Source organism: Callithrix jacchus, chromosome 8, assembly GCF_049354715.1.
Source record: "Callithrix jacchus isolate 240 chromosome 8, calJac240_pri, whole genome shotgun sequence".
NCBI lineage: Eukaryota > Metazoa > Chordata > Mammalia > Primates > Cebidae > Callithrix > Callithrix jacchus.
In genome coordinates, this window is record NC_133509.1 from 109,698,513 (window position 1) to 109,712,462 (window position 13,950).

The window sequence follows — 13,950 nt, forward strand, 5'->3', positions numbered from 1 at the left end:
ATTGTCCACCCTGTTTTGAAAACCTTTCCCCAAACTAGCTTATGTCATTGCCATTTCAGTCACCCCTCTGCTGCTTTTGCTCACTTAGCCCTTATATAGTTTGGGAGTGTTACCCAGACAGAGTTCTTTTTCTCCTGTGTAACTAGGTAAAAAAATCGGTGGGAAGCTGGTTAGTGAGTGAACAGGACAGATAAGAATAATCTATACTATTAAAGACACCTGTAAACTTCCTTTATTTCTAATTCAGATTTTGTTATCAATATATAACCAATGTGGTAAGCCACTTTTTAAAAAAAAAAGTAATCAAAGCTGGTTAGAAAAACAAGAATTTAGAACACAGCTAAACAACTTTACCAGTAACATGTTATTAAAATAAAGTACTGTAAATGGCTTTGAGTTTTTGCAAAATCCCGATTTAGGCTGCTTTCTTATAACAAGAGTTCTTAAAAAGTCACATGACAAAACTGCATCACATGTAAATAGCATGTCACATTGTTGAGCATCTAGGGGAGGTGTTTTGACACTATGTGTATCATTGGGTTCACTCAGTCTTCCAGAAGACTACTGTTGCTCTGGTGCACTGTCATATCAATGGATGTTGGTTTTCCAGAACATTTTATTTTTCGTAAATAATAAAACTTACTGAAAGGTAACAGAGAAGTGCACAATTTTAAGTGTACAGTTTAGTGAATTTTCACAAAATAAAGACACACATGATATCACTACTAGATAGGATTTAATAGTGCCCAAGAAATTCCCCTCTTTCCCCTCAGTTATTTTCTAATACCCCAAAGATAACTGCTGTACTGAGCCATAGATTAGTTTTGCCTATTTTTGAACTTCCTATGAGTGAAATAATACTGTATGTACTTGTGAGTCTGGCATCTTTCACTTGACATTGTGTTATTGTGAGAGTCATCCATGTTGTGTGTAGTAGTAGTTTGTTATTCTCGTTCTTGTACGATAGTTCATTGCATGAATATACCACAATCTGTTTATCCATTTTAATATTAATGGTCATTGAAGTTTTTTGGTTATTATGAAAAGTGCTGCTATGTGTCTTCTGATGCTGTATGTGTCCCTTTAGATGTATGTGTGTTTGTGTTTAATTTTGTTTGGATATCTACTAAGGATTGGAATTTCCTGAATATAGAGCATATACATGTTCTGCGTTAATGAATATTGTTAAACATTTTTCCAAAGTGGTTGTTTCAGCTTGTACTCTGACCAGCAGTGTTTCAGTGTTTTTACATCCTTATCAAAACTTGGTATTGTTAAACTTTTAAGGTTTAGCAATCCTAATGGATGTATAGTGGTATCATGATAATGGATTTAATTTACATTTCCCGGATGACTAACAAGGTTTCACTTCTTTCTATTTTATTATTGTTAATTTGGATTTCCTGTCTTATGAAATGCTGATTCAAGTCTTTTTTCCATTTTTTTGACAGGTTTTTATGTCTTATTGATTTTGTAGGAGTTCTTTATTCTACAGTTCTTTATCCATTATGTGTATTACAGATTTCTCACTGCAGCGCTTTTTACTTTAATGAGCATATGAAAGTAAACATTACAGGCTGGGCGCAGTGGCCCGTGCCTGTAATCCCAGCACTTTGGGAAGCTGACACAGGCAAATCACTTGAGGTCATGAGTTGGAGACCAGTCTGGCCAACATGATGAAACCTTGTCTCTACTATAAATACAAAAATTAGGCATGGTGGTGCATACTTGTAATCCCAGCTACTGGGGAAGCTCAGGCATGAGAATCATCTGATCCCAGAGGTAGAGGTGGCACTGAGCCAAGATTGCATTCCAGCCTGGGGGACAGAGCAACAGAGTGAGACTCCGTCTCAAAAAATAAATAAATAAATAAGTAAAAGAAACTAAACGCTGCAATATGACAGTTTGATTTCAGTATTCCAGAAAAGTAGTCTTTACCATTTATCATTTAGGTCCAGTGTACCCTTTTTATTTTAAAGTTTAAAGTAATTTTACAAATAATTTACAGAAGTTAAAAATAACGGGACCAGGTGTGGTAGATCACATCTGTAATCCCAGCACTTTGGGAGGCGTAGGCGAGTGGATTACCTGAGAGGTTAGGAGTTTGAGACTAGCCTGGCCAACATGGCAAAACCCTGTCTCTACTAAAAATACAAAAATTAGCTGAGCATGGTTCCGCACACCTGGAGTCCCAGCTGCTTGGCAGGCTGAGGCAGGAGGATTGCTTGAACCTGGGAGGCAGAGGTTATAGAACTATGCCACTGCACTCCAGCCTGGGTGATGGAGTGAGACTTTGTCTCAAAAATAAAAATAAAGGGATAGTGAAAAAATGTTAAAGATGAAATCTTAAAAGATGAAATAATTCTGTCACATATCCTTTTAGCAAATTGACATGGTCCAGTTTCTTGCCACAAAATATGTGGTAAGGTCCTTCCTGTTTAATAACTAAGTGGATGACTGTACCACATTTCCTTTCTGTCCTTAGAAATATATTGTCAGCTGTGCGTGGTGGCCACCCTCTATAATTCTAGCCCTTTGGGAGGCTGAGGCAGGAGGATTGCTTGAGCTTAGGAGTTTGAGATCAGCTTGGGTAATACAGTTAGACCCTGTCTCTACAAAAAGTAAAAAATTAGCCAGACTCGGTGGCATGTGTCTGTGGTCCCAGTTACGAGTGAGGTTGAGGTGGCATGTGAGGATGAGATGGAAGGATCACTTGAGCCTGGGAGGTCAAGGCTGCGGTGAGCTGTGATGATGCCACTGCACTCCACTCTAGGCAACAGAGTGAAAGCCTGTCTCAAAAAAAAAAAAAAAAAACCCACAACCCAAGGCTGTAAATATTATTATTCTGCTTTTTCTTCTTTTATTTCTTTAACCTCTTATTTTTAAATCAATACTCCATATAGAACTGATTTTTTGATTAATGCATAGTGTGAGGTAGGGGATCAATGTTTATATTTTCCAAATAACTATCCAGTTGACCCCAACACCATTTACTGAAGAAGTCATCCCTACTACTTTATAGTGACTTCATCATAAATCCATTGTTTAAATGTGTTTGTTCCTGAACTCTCCATTTTCATGGTTTATTTGTCTGTCTTTGCATTAGTGTCATATTTTTTCAGTTACTATAGCTTTTGTAACAATAGGTTTATTTTTTGTGTCATATTTTTTTCAGTTACTGTAGCTTTTGTAACAATAAATTTATCTATTCATGTAGGCCCTCAATTTTGTGCTTCTAACTAAGGGATTGGTAGGCTTTCTTTTTTTTTTTTTTTTTCTTGAGACAGATTCTGACTCTGTCACCCAGCCTGGAATGCAGTGGCATGATCTCATCTCATTACAACCACTGCCTCCTGAGTTCAAGCGATTCTCCTGTCTCAGCCTCCCGAATAGCTGGGATTACAGGCATGTGCTACCATGCCTGGCTAATTTTTGTATTTTTAATAGAGATGGGGTTTCACCATGTTGGCCAGGCTGGTCTGGAACTCCTGACCTCAGGTGATCTGCCTGCCTGGGCCTCTCAAAGTGCACCACGCCTGGCCTGGCACACTTTCTATAAAGGCCAGATGGTAAATATTTGTAGGTTTTGTGGGTCACATTTGATCTCTGTTAACTATTTTTCTTTCTTCTTTTCTCTCTTTCTTTTTTAATTTTTTTTTTTTTGTCCAATGAAACCCAATTTTTTTTTTTTTTTTACATTAAAAACAATTTTTCTTTAAAAACAGAGTCTTACTCTGTTGCCCAGGCTGGAATGCAGTGGCAGGATCACAACTGACTACAACTTTGATCTCCTGGGCTCAAACAATCCTCCTACCTCAGCCTCCCATGTCGCTGGAACTACAGGCATATCCCACCATGTTTGGCTGTGTTTTATTTTTTGTAGAGATTGGGTCCCTATGTTGTCCAGGCTGGTCTCAAACTCCTGGGCTCAAGCCATTTGCCTACCTTGGCCTTCCAAAGTGTTGGGATTACAGACATGAGCCACTATGTGCAGCCTTTGTTAGTTCGTTTTAAGAAAAACCTTCATGAATGTAAAAAAAAAATCACTTTTAACTGTATTTGGCCCATAGGCCATAGTTTGCTGACCCCTGTTCTAAATTATCTTATTATTAGAATCAGCTTGTCAGTTTTCAAAAACCTGTTGGAATTTTGATGAGCATTGCATAGAATTCATTGACCATTTGTAGGAAGAATTGAAATCTTTATAATATATCAAGGCTTCTGATCAGTCACAACTACTTTATGACTGGTTTTAGGATTAGAATTGTGGACTTCTTAATTTTATAGCTATCTTATAGCTATTTTACTAGGATTAGTAAGGGCCTGTGAGCGCTATAGTTTTTCATTCTATTTCAGTTTGTTATGATTGTTCCTGTTTAGTGATTACTTATCTTTGGGAATTTTAATTTTAGAATCTTGGTTGTGCATATTAGGAAACAGGTGCTATTTCACATGAAAACAAAAAGGGAAGGAATTTAATTTCAGAATTTGGTATCTTGTAATTCCTTTGGTTGTTAATTTTGGTATGTTTCAGCAAATAATATAATACAGAAAATACCTTCTTTAAAGGTATTTGTATTTCTGTATACATCTTAAGTTTTTACATTTTGGAATTTTATATCAAATTTTGAAATCTTTATACTTAATTCTAAGGTTTTTATACCTAGTTTTAAGGTTTTTAAAGGGGGTTTATAACACAACTATACAAATAAATACTTTGTAAATACTTAAAACCAGATATTTGCTTATTTTTCTTTTCATCTGACCAGTGTACAATGCATGAATTTTTATGTGATTGTATTTTGTGAATTTATGTAATGTTTCTACTACATTTAAAGTACATGTTTTTATATGTCAAAGGGGTCATAATGTTTCATTGTATTGATGTAAAGGTGGCTTATTTTCATACGGATTTTTAATATGAGTGTTTCTTAATATATTTGTTACAAAGGCTTAAAAGGTCTTTACTTTTATAAATGAAAAGGGTTTTGAGTCTGTCATTTTGCAACAACTTTGAACTTTGAAAATTTGAAAGTCCAGTAATAGCCAGGTTTGGTGGCTCATGCCTGTAATCCCAGCACTTTGAGAGGTTGAGGCAGGTGGATTGCTTGAGCTCAGGAGTTTGAGACCAGCCTGGGCAACTTGGCAAAACCCCATCTCTACCAAAAATACAAAAATTAGCTGACCCTGGTGACATACAAAAATTAGCCAGGCATAGTGGCGAGGACCTGTGGTCCCAGCTACTCGGGTGACTGAGGTGGGAGGATTGCTGGAGCTTAGGAAGTCTAGGCTGCAGTGAGCTATGATCATGCCACTTCATTCCAGCCTGGGTGATAGAATGAGACCCTGTCTTAAAAAAGAAAAGGACCAAAAAAAAAAAGTCAAATAGTGATAAATATTTGCCATTTATATATAGTGTTGAAAGTGTATTTCAGATGATTTCAATGTTTTTTGGCCCCCAGAATGAAAATAAAATAATGGCCCTTGGCTGTTGATCAGCAATTTGGCCTGAAAACAAAGCACCAACCCTTTCAACCCTTCTGGCCTGTGTCCTCTCATCTGCACACCTTTTAAGCCTCCTGCTTCCTTTGTCCTTTCCTCTGGCTTTTACACATGCTCTTTTCTTTGTCTGGAATTCCCTTCTTGCCATTCTTTGCTTTATTTATTTCTATTTTTCCTGCCCTGGGGCAGCACTTCAGTGATTACAAATGGGATTCTTGAATGAAATCAAACACTGGGAATACTTTGGTTAGCAGGACAAACATGTTCCATATTTATCAAATTCTGTTCTAATTGTTGAGTTAATTATCTAACTCTTCCTGTGGACAGTGAACTCCTTGAGGTTAGGCATGACTCTCTTTTTAGCAGCAGTACATTACCTGACATTCAATAGGTGTTCAATAAAAGTTGCTTCTTCCAAAATGTCAGTCTTGAATAAAATTCTCAAGGCATTCACAATTTTGTGAGGAAGAGACGTTGCTCATACTTAAATTTGATTAGAATACTAGATAATATGTTGATAAGGTCTCTCACTGACTCTGGTACATTGTGGAAGATAGTCTTATCACTTACATGAATAAATAATTACTGCATTAAATACATAGCAAATGATTTGATACAACTTTAATGATCCAATATATTATTGAGGCACTTTGAATTAATAAGTGTAATTCCAAGAAAGGAACCAAACCATCATAAGCCCTAAAGCATATACACAAGCCCTAAAAGCCATACTTTTTTTTTTCTTTCTGTATATATATACTCTTCCATTCTTAGCATTGTGATGTGTATACTTTGACAAGTTCCTGGTCACCATTATAGTTCTGCCAAGCCTTCACATAGACAATCTACTCTAGTGCTGCTTTCTTAGCAAACGTTTTTATTTTGCTTTATATTTATAATTTAGCTTCCTGCCTCACAGAAATCAAGGCTACCTATCAAACTCAGTAAAACATCTCACTTCTAGCCCTTAGTTTTACTCACCATGCTCATAATCTTATAGTATCAGAAGAAGCAGCCCTTCTGATGAGGGCTAATGCTCTTTCTGTGCCCTTTAAAGAGATACAGTTTACATTTTTATCAAAATGATTCATATGCATGGTTTTAAAAAATTGGGCAAAATGGCCACCCACTGCCCCATGCTCCCCAAATGTGTTTTCTAATGGTATCCTCATTTATTTATTTAGCTGCTTCTTTTGGTTGCCATCTTCAAAGCACTAAATAATTATGCTGCTCTTTTCATGGCTTATATGCTTACACATTTTAGATATTACATACTTATTTAACTGTTCTGAAAAATAAAGTTTTTGTTCTTCCTCAACACTGCCATATGGCTGTTAACTAGAGCATTCATTCCCCTTGACGAATGAGATTTGCTGTTTATCAAATCTCACGAATGAGATTTGCTGTTTATCAAATCTCATGGCTTCCTGTTACCATTCAGTACCTCCATTTCCTGGAGTGCATGCTCAAGTCACTTGCTAAGGAAGGGTGGGTGGGAGGTAAATTTTCTGAGTCGTCCTGTATCCGAAAATGTCTTTATTCTAATCTCACACTTGCTTGCTAATTTGGATGTAGAATTTGATGTTGAAGATAATTATTCCTCAAGGTTTTAGGATCATTGTTCTATTTTGTTCTATCACCTTGTGTAGGTGTTGTGCTGTTCTAATTCTTTTCCTGTTTTGGTGACCTCCTCTCCCCCAAACTTAAAAAAATCTCAGGTATTCTGAAATTTCAGTGTTTTTTGTTTGCTTGCTTGGTTTTACTGTTAATGGTCCTGAGTACTCAGTGTGCTCGGCCCTTCTGTCTGGAGATTGGAATCTCACCTCTGGGATACTTTGTGCTATTTCTTCATTAATTTTTTTTCTCTCTCTTTTTGTGTTTCTGGAACTCTTCATTAGTAGGATTTTGGACATGTTTGATTGATTATCTTTGTGTCTTTTATCTTACATTTTGTTGTACTTTCTGAGATACTTTAACTTCTGATACTTTTATTGCATCTTTTATTTTAAGAATCGGAAAACATTTTTTCTATGTTTTTTTTGTTGCTGATCTTTTTATAAATAGCACATTGTTCTTGATTTATAGGTGCAGTCTCTTTAAGAATGTCTCTGAGGATAACAATTTGAGTTGACAGTCCTTTTCTGCTTTTTGCATTGTTTTCTCCAAATTCAGATTCTGTTTATTTATCTTTAGTTTTTCTTTCATTTTGGATATGTTCCTCAAATATCTAGCAATCCTTGGCTGTCCATTTATATTTAAGCATGGAAGACACTGACAAGCTGTTTGGGAGCTCTGTGTGTATGAGAGGAGCTTGTTACCTGTCAGGTTTTTGCTTTATGTGAATAGGGTAAGGAACTGTCACTACTGCTAGGGGACTCAAGGATTTAAGAGACATTCAACCTAGGGAAAGGCTGGTTGATGGTTCTGAATATAGGTTTACATATTTTTAGCCCCAAGTTTTACTCCTTTCCTTCCTTAGCACCCCCTGGTGTTTGAGAACCCTTACTCTCTCTGAGGTTCTCTGGGTAAGCCAGCCTTCTTTTGATTTTATCCCCTTCTGCCATCAGTACTCTAAACTGTAGCTTCTTTCTGCTCTTTAAGTTACCATTCATAGTTTTTTCTTTGTCTTTCAGAATTTAAAAACCAGATTCTCATCTGCTCATTACCTCTTCTCTCTGTTTATTGTGGGTTTTTGTATTTTTAAGTTCCTTGCAATGGGTTTGTAAAAGGTCATGTTGGCTAGGCTGCACTATATTTCCTCAAATTCCCTTTCTCTCTCTTTTTTTTTTTGAGACAGAGTCTCACTCTGTCACCCAGGCTGGAGTGCAGGGGCACCACCTCAGCTCACTGCATCCTCCACCTCTTGGGTTCAAGCGATTCTCCTGCCTCTGCCTCCCAAGTAGCTGGGATTACATGTGCACACCACCATGCCCAGCTGAGTTTACTATTTTTAGTAGAGACAGGGTTTCATCATGTTGACCAGGCTGGTCTCAAACTCCTGACCTCAGGTGATCCACTCTCCTGTGCCTTCCAAAGTGCTGGTATTACAGGCATGAGCCTCCGTGCCTGGCTGCCTTTCCCATATGTTTCTGATTAGGTTGGGTCACTGGGAGATTTTCACATCTAGCATGAGACATTATTCCTGGACAACCAAAAACATTCTCTTTCCCCAGAGGAGCACATAAGTCTTTTTATTTTTTATTTTTATTTTTATTTTTTGAGGCGGAGTTTCGCTCTTGTTATCCAGGCTGGAGTGCAATGGCGCGATCTCGGCTCACCGCAATCTCCGCCTCCTGGGTTCAAGCAATTCTCCTGCCTCAGCCTTCTGAGTAGCTGGGATTACAGGCATGCGCCACCATGCCCAGCTAATTTTTTACATTTTTAGTAGAGACGGGGTTTCACCATGTTGACCAGGATGGTCTCGATCTCTTGACATCGTGATCCACCTGCCTCGGCCTCCCAAAGTGCTGGGATTACAGGCTTGAGCCACCGCGCCCGGCCAAGTCTTTTTATTTTTTTCTTCTTTAGGATAATATTAGTTCATTCTTTTCCTACCTGATTCACACTCCTTCTTTCATGTTTTGTAACTTAAATACTGAAATATAAAGTGAACTGTGATTAACACATACAATGTTAGATAACAAGGAAGAAAACAAATGAACCCAAAAATATTTGGTTAATACACGCACACACATATGTGTATTTAAACACATATGTATCAAATTAAGGAAGAAATACTTGTAACTATTGTAGTCCATATTTCTGCGGTGGTCATGTGGTTATAGCTGTTATACATGTTCTTCCACCACTCATTTTGTATTCCCATTGCTCTTAGTATCTCAGCTGGTCCTGGTTCCTTGCTTGGTGGGATGACCCAGGCTTTCATTCTTGAAGGTGTGGGCTATTTAGTAGTCCTTTCTGAATTAGTTCTGCTATTTGCAGTTCTACAAAACCCCTTTCAATTTTTCATGGACTTGAATCTCAGGACATGGGAAATGCTAAGTGATGTCATAGAGATCTCTTGCATTTTGGACACACTCCTCTTCTCCTGTATTGTGCAGTAGTAACCCAGATTCCCCTCGAAAGTTAGTATCAGTCATCCCCAGTGAATACAGTAACCATCTTCATTGCCTCTTGATTCGAACTTCAGAGTAAAGTTGGAGTCTCAACTTCAGGTTAGTTAAATCATTTGTTGTGTCTCCTAGTGGAAGGATTCGTCCCTTTGAAACAAGACTTCTAGAATAACAAAGCCTAAAGTCACAGGGATAGGAAATAAATATTTTGCTAACACTGAATTTATTAGTCTTCGTTGATTTCCCAAAGAAAAACCCTCCTAGCACTCATTAACGGCATGAAAGGCATCACTGTCTACTACTCAGCCATCTAAGCCAGAAACCTTGGAATCATCTTAAATTTTTCCCTTACCTCTATCATTTTTTTTCTACCTGTTACAAAATCCTCTCAGTTCTACCTTATTTTACATCTCTCTCTTTTATCCCCTCCTCTGCATTCTCGTATCAGTCACTGCCTTAGACCAGGTATCACCTTCACTTATCCAACTTGTAGAAATAATCTTTAAACTTTTTGTCTTTGTCTACTATTTTTCTGCTAAAGCAATCTTTTAAAAATCAGACTATATTTAGTGGCTCTAAATGCTTACAAGATAATGCCAAACTCCTTAACCATCTGAATTAATTTATCTATTATAATCGAGATCCAAGTCAGATGGCTTTAACAAGTTAGAAGTTTATTCTCTCTTAGGACTTAGATTATGGCTCAGGAATCCAGTTCCTTCTCATTTACCTGGTCCAGGATGTTTTACCACCATGTGAGAACCAGCATGAAAAAGAAAATGGTAAAGAGGAGGATGTGCCCTTTCCTTTAAGGGGACAATCCAGAGGATGTGCAAATCATTTTTACTCTAAGCTCCTTGGCAAGAACTTGACTGCCAGTTCTAGCTGCAAGAGATAAAGAGAGTCTCTTGTCTGGGGAGATTTGTGTCTAGCTAAAAAATTGGGAGGCCTGTTATTGTAGATAAGTGGGGAAATGGGTATTGGAAGACCACCAGTAGTCTCTACCACATGAGGCATACACAGTCTTTTGGAGAGTAATCCTTGCTTACTTCTTTACCTTATTTTTTAGTGTGCTGCTTTTCCACACTTCCCTTTTAATCGGCTCTCTTGACTGTTTCTCCTTTGCATTAGCCATGCTAAATTATTTGCACATCTACACATGCTCTGCTGAGGAAAGGCATTTCTCTGCCTTTCCTCATCTTGCTTCCTTAGGTAGAGGTGCCCTTGTATTTGGTTGTAAACTCTTTGAGGGCACAGATAACATTTTATTCTTGTATCTCTTGGATGTAATGTAATGCTTGACAGATAGGGGATGTATACTATCTCTTTACTGGATGAGCAGGTGGGTTCATAGCAAAAATAACTGCAGACTTTTTAAAATGTCAGAGCCTACTCTTAAGGTAGGGCTGCTGGGTTTTTTTTGTTTTTGTTTTTGTTTTTGTTTTTTTAACTTTTGTCAATTGAAATGTTAGTGCTAGCTCTAAAAATATAATCATCCTATATTTTCTTTTTAGTCTTTTCATATTTCGTTTTTAGTTACAATTTAATTCCAGAAGTGCTCAGAGTTAGTTATGGAATTTGTTAATTTTTTTTTTTTTTTTTTTGGTCTTTAAAATGAGTGGCCTTTTCTGTCTCCTAAGGCACAGTATTTATAATTTTTTTTTTTTTTTTTTTTTAATGACAGAGGCTCACTCTTGTCACCCAGGCTGGAGTGCAATAGTGTGATCTCAGCTCACTGCAACCTCTACTTCCTGGGTTCAAGTGATTCTCCTGCCTCAGCCTCTCAAGTAGCTGGGATTACAGGCACCTGCCTCCATCGCCAGCTAATTTTTGTATTTTTTTCAGTAGAGACAGGATTTCACCATGTTGGCCAGGCTGGTCTTGCACTCCTGACCTCAAGTGATCCACCTGTTTCTCCTCCCAAAGTGCTGGGGTTACAGGTGTGAGCCACTGCGCTCGGCTTATAATTGCTTTTTAACAATTCAGTATAATAGTGACTTGCTGCAGGAGATGTGTTGAAGTGAATTAGGTAATACTGACATGATTTCCAAAGCTTGTCATAAGACCTTCTGAGCACTGCTACCTTAACATACTGGTTCTAAGATATTGGTGACTCAGGATTTATTTAATGACTGAAAAGAGTCATTGTTGTAAACAAATTCTAAGGCAAGAGTGCCTTAAATATTCTTACATGGAGAATTTTTTTTTTTCTGCTTTACTGTCTTGAGTAATATCTTTTGTTTTACTTGTAGATTTGATGGTCCTCGAAGATTTGAGGATTTAGGGTCAAGGTGTGAAGGACCGAGACCCAAAGGGCCTCGTTTTGAAGGAAATCGCCCGGATGGGCCAAGACCCAGATATGAAGGTCACCCAGCAGAGGGCACTAAAAGCAAATGGGGAATGATTCCCCGGGGGCCAGCATCTCAATTTTATATTACCCCCAGTACATCCCTAAGTCCTCGACAGAGTGGACCACAGTGGAAAGGCCCCAAACCAGCTTTTGGACAGCAGCATCAGCAGCAACCTAAGTCACAAGCAGAACCTCTTTCAGGAAACAAAGAACCATTAGCAGACACCAGTAGTAACCAGCAGAAGAATTTTAAAATGCAATCAGCTGCATTTTCCATTGCTGCAGATGTAAAGGATGCCAAGGCGGCTCAGTCAAATGAGAATCTAAGCGACTCTCAACAAGAGCCACCTAAAAGCGAAGTCTCGGAAGGGCCCATAGAGCCTTCTAATTGGGACCAGAATGCTCAAAGTATGGAGACTCAAATCGACAAAGCCCAAGCTGTTACTCAGCCTGTACCCCTTGCAAATAAGCCTGTACCTGCTCAATCTACTTTTCCTTCAAAAACAGGGGGGATGGAGGGAGGAGCAGCAGTAGCAACATCATCATCATTAACAGCAGATAATGATTTTAAACCTATGGGTATTGGTCTACCCCATTCAGAAAACAACCAAGATAAAGGCCTGCCTCGGCCAGATAATAGAGATAATAGATTAGAAGGCAATAGAGGCAGCAGCTCATCTTACAGAGGTCCTGGGCAAAGCAGAATGGAAGACACACGGGATAAAGGACTAGTAAACAGAGGTCGTGGCCAGGCAATCAGTCGAGGCCCAGGATTGGTCAAGCAAGAAGACTTTCGGGATAAAATGATGGGTAGGAGAGAAGACAGTCGAGAGAAGATGAACAGAGGAGAAGGCAGCCGGGACAGAGGGCTGGTGAGGCCTGGAAGCAGTCGGGAGAAAGTGCCAGGTGGTCTGCAAGGCAGCCAGGACAGGGGTGGAGCTGGCAGCCGAGAAAGGGGACCACCTCGGAGGGCTGGTAGTCAGGAGAGAGGACCTCTTCGAAGGGCCGGGAGTAGAGAGAGTGTACCACCCCGAAGAGCTGGGAGCAGGGAGAGAGGACCACCTCGAGGTCCTGGCAGTCGAGAAAGGGGACTGGGAAGATCAGATTTTGGTCGTGATAGAGGTCCATTCAGACCAGACCCAGGAGATGGTGGGGAAAAAATGTATCCATATCACCGAGATGAGCCTCCTAGAGCTCCATGGAATCATGGAGAAGAACGAGGGCATGAAGAGTTCCCATTAGATGGTAGAAATGCTCCAATGGAACGAGAAAGACTTGATGACTGGGATAGAGAGAGATACTGGAGAGAATGTGAACATGACTATCAAGATGATACACTAGAGCTCTATAACAGAGAGGACAGGTTCTCAGCACCACCATCTCGATCTCATGATGGAGACAGGCGAGGCCCTTGGTGGGATGATTGGGAGAGAGACCAGGATATGGATGAGGACTACAATAGGGAAATGGACAGGGACATGGACAGGGATGTGGATCGGATTGGAAGACCCATGGATATGTATGATAGAAATTTGGATAATGAGTGGGACAGAGATTATGGGAGACCACTGGATGAACAAGAATCACAGTTTCGTGAACGGGATATTCCATCTCTTCCACCTTTACCGCCCCTCCCACCTCTTCCACCTTTGGATAGATATCGGGATGATAGATGGAGAGAAGAAAGAAATCGAGACCATGGGTATGATCGAGATTTCCGTGATAGGGGTGAGTTGAGGATTCGAGAGTATCCAGAAAGAGGAGATACATGGCGGGAAAAGCGAGATTATGTTCCTGACAGAATGGACTGGGAAAGAGAACGGTTGTCAGACAGATGGTACCCATCTGATGTGGATAGACATTCCCCCATGGCGGAACATATGCCCTCCTCACATCATTCCTCAGAAATGATGGGGTCCGATGCAAGCTTAGACTCTGACCAAGGCCTTGGAGGGGTAATGGTTCTCAGTCAGAGGCAGCACGAAATCATTTTGAAAGCTGCACAAGAACTGAAAATGCTTCGGT

At 39.3% G+C, this 13,950-nt stretch overlaps 1 protein-coding gene across 3 annotated transcripts in view; it reads left to right on the forward strand.

Annotated features, from left to right (window-relative positions):
* The window catches only part of YLPM1 (YLP motif containing 1), a 73,752-nt gene that overhangs the window by 21,868 nt on the left and 37,934 nt on the right, over positions 1 to 13,950 (forward strand). For all 3 annotated transcript variants that reach the window (XR_013521393.1, XM_002754113.6, XM_009006346.5), the window contains exon 5: positions 11,828 to 13,948. Coding sequence is in view for 2 of the 3 variants with exons in the window: in XM_002754113.6 (XP_002754159.2) it covers positions 11,828 to 13,948 (2,121 nt within the window). In the remaining variant the exon portion in view is untranslated. The remainder of the gene's footprint in view (positions 1 to 11,827; positions 13,949 to 13,950) is intronic.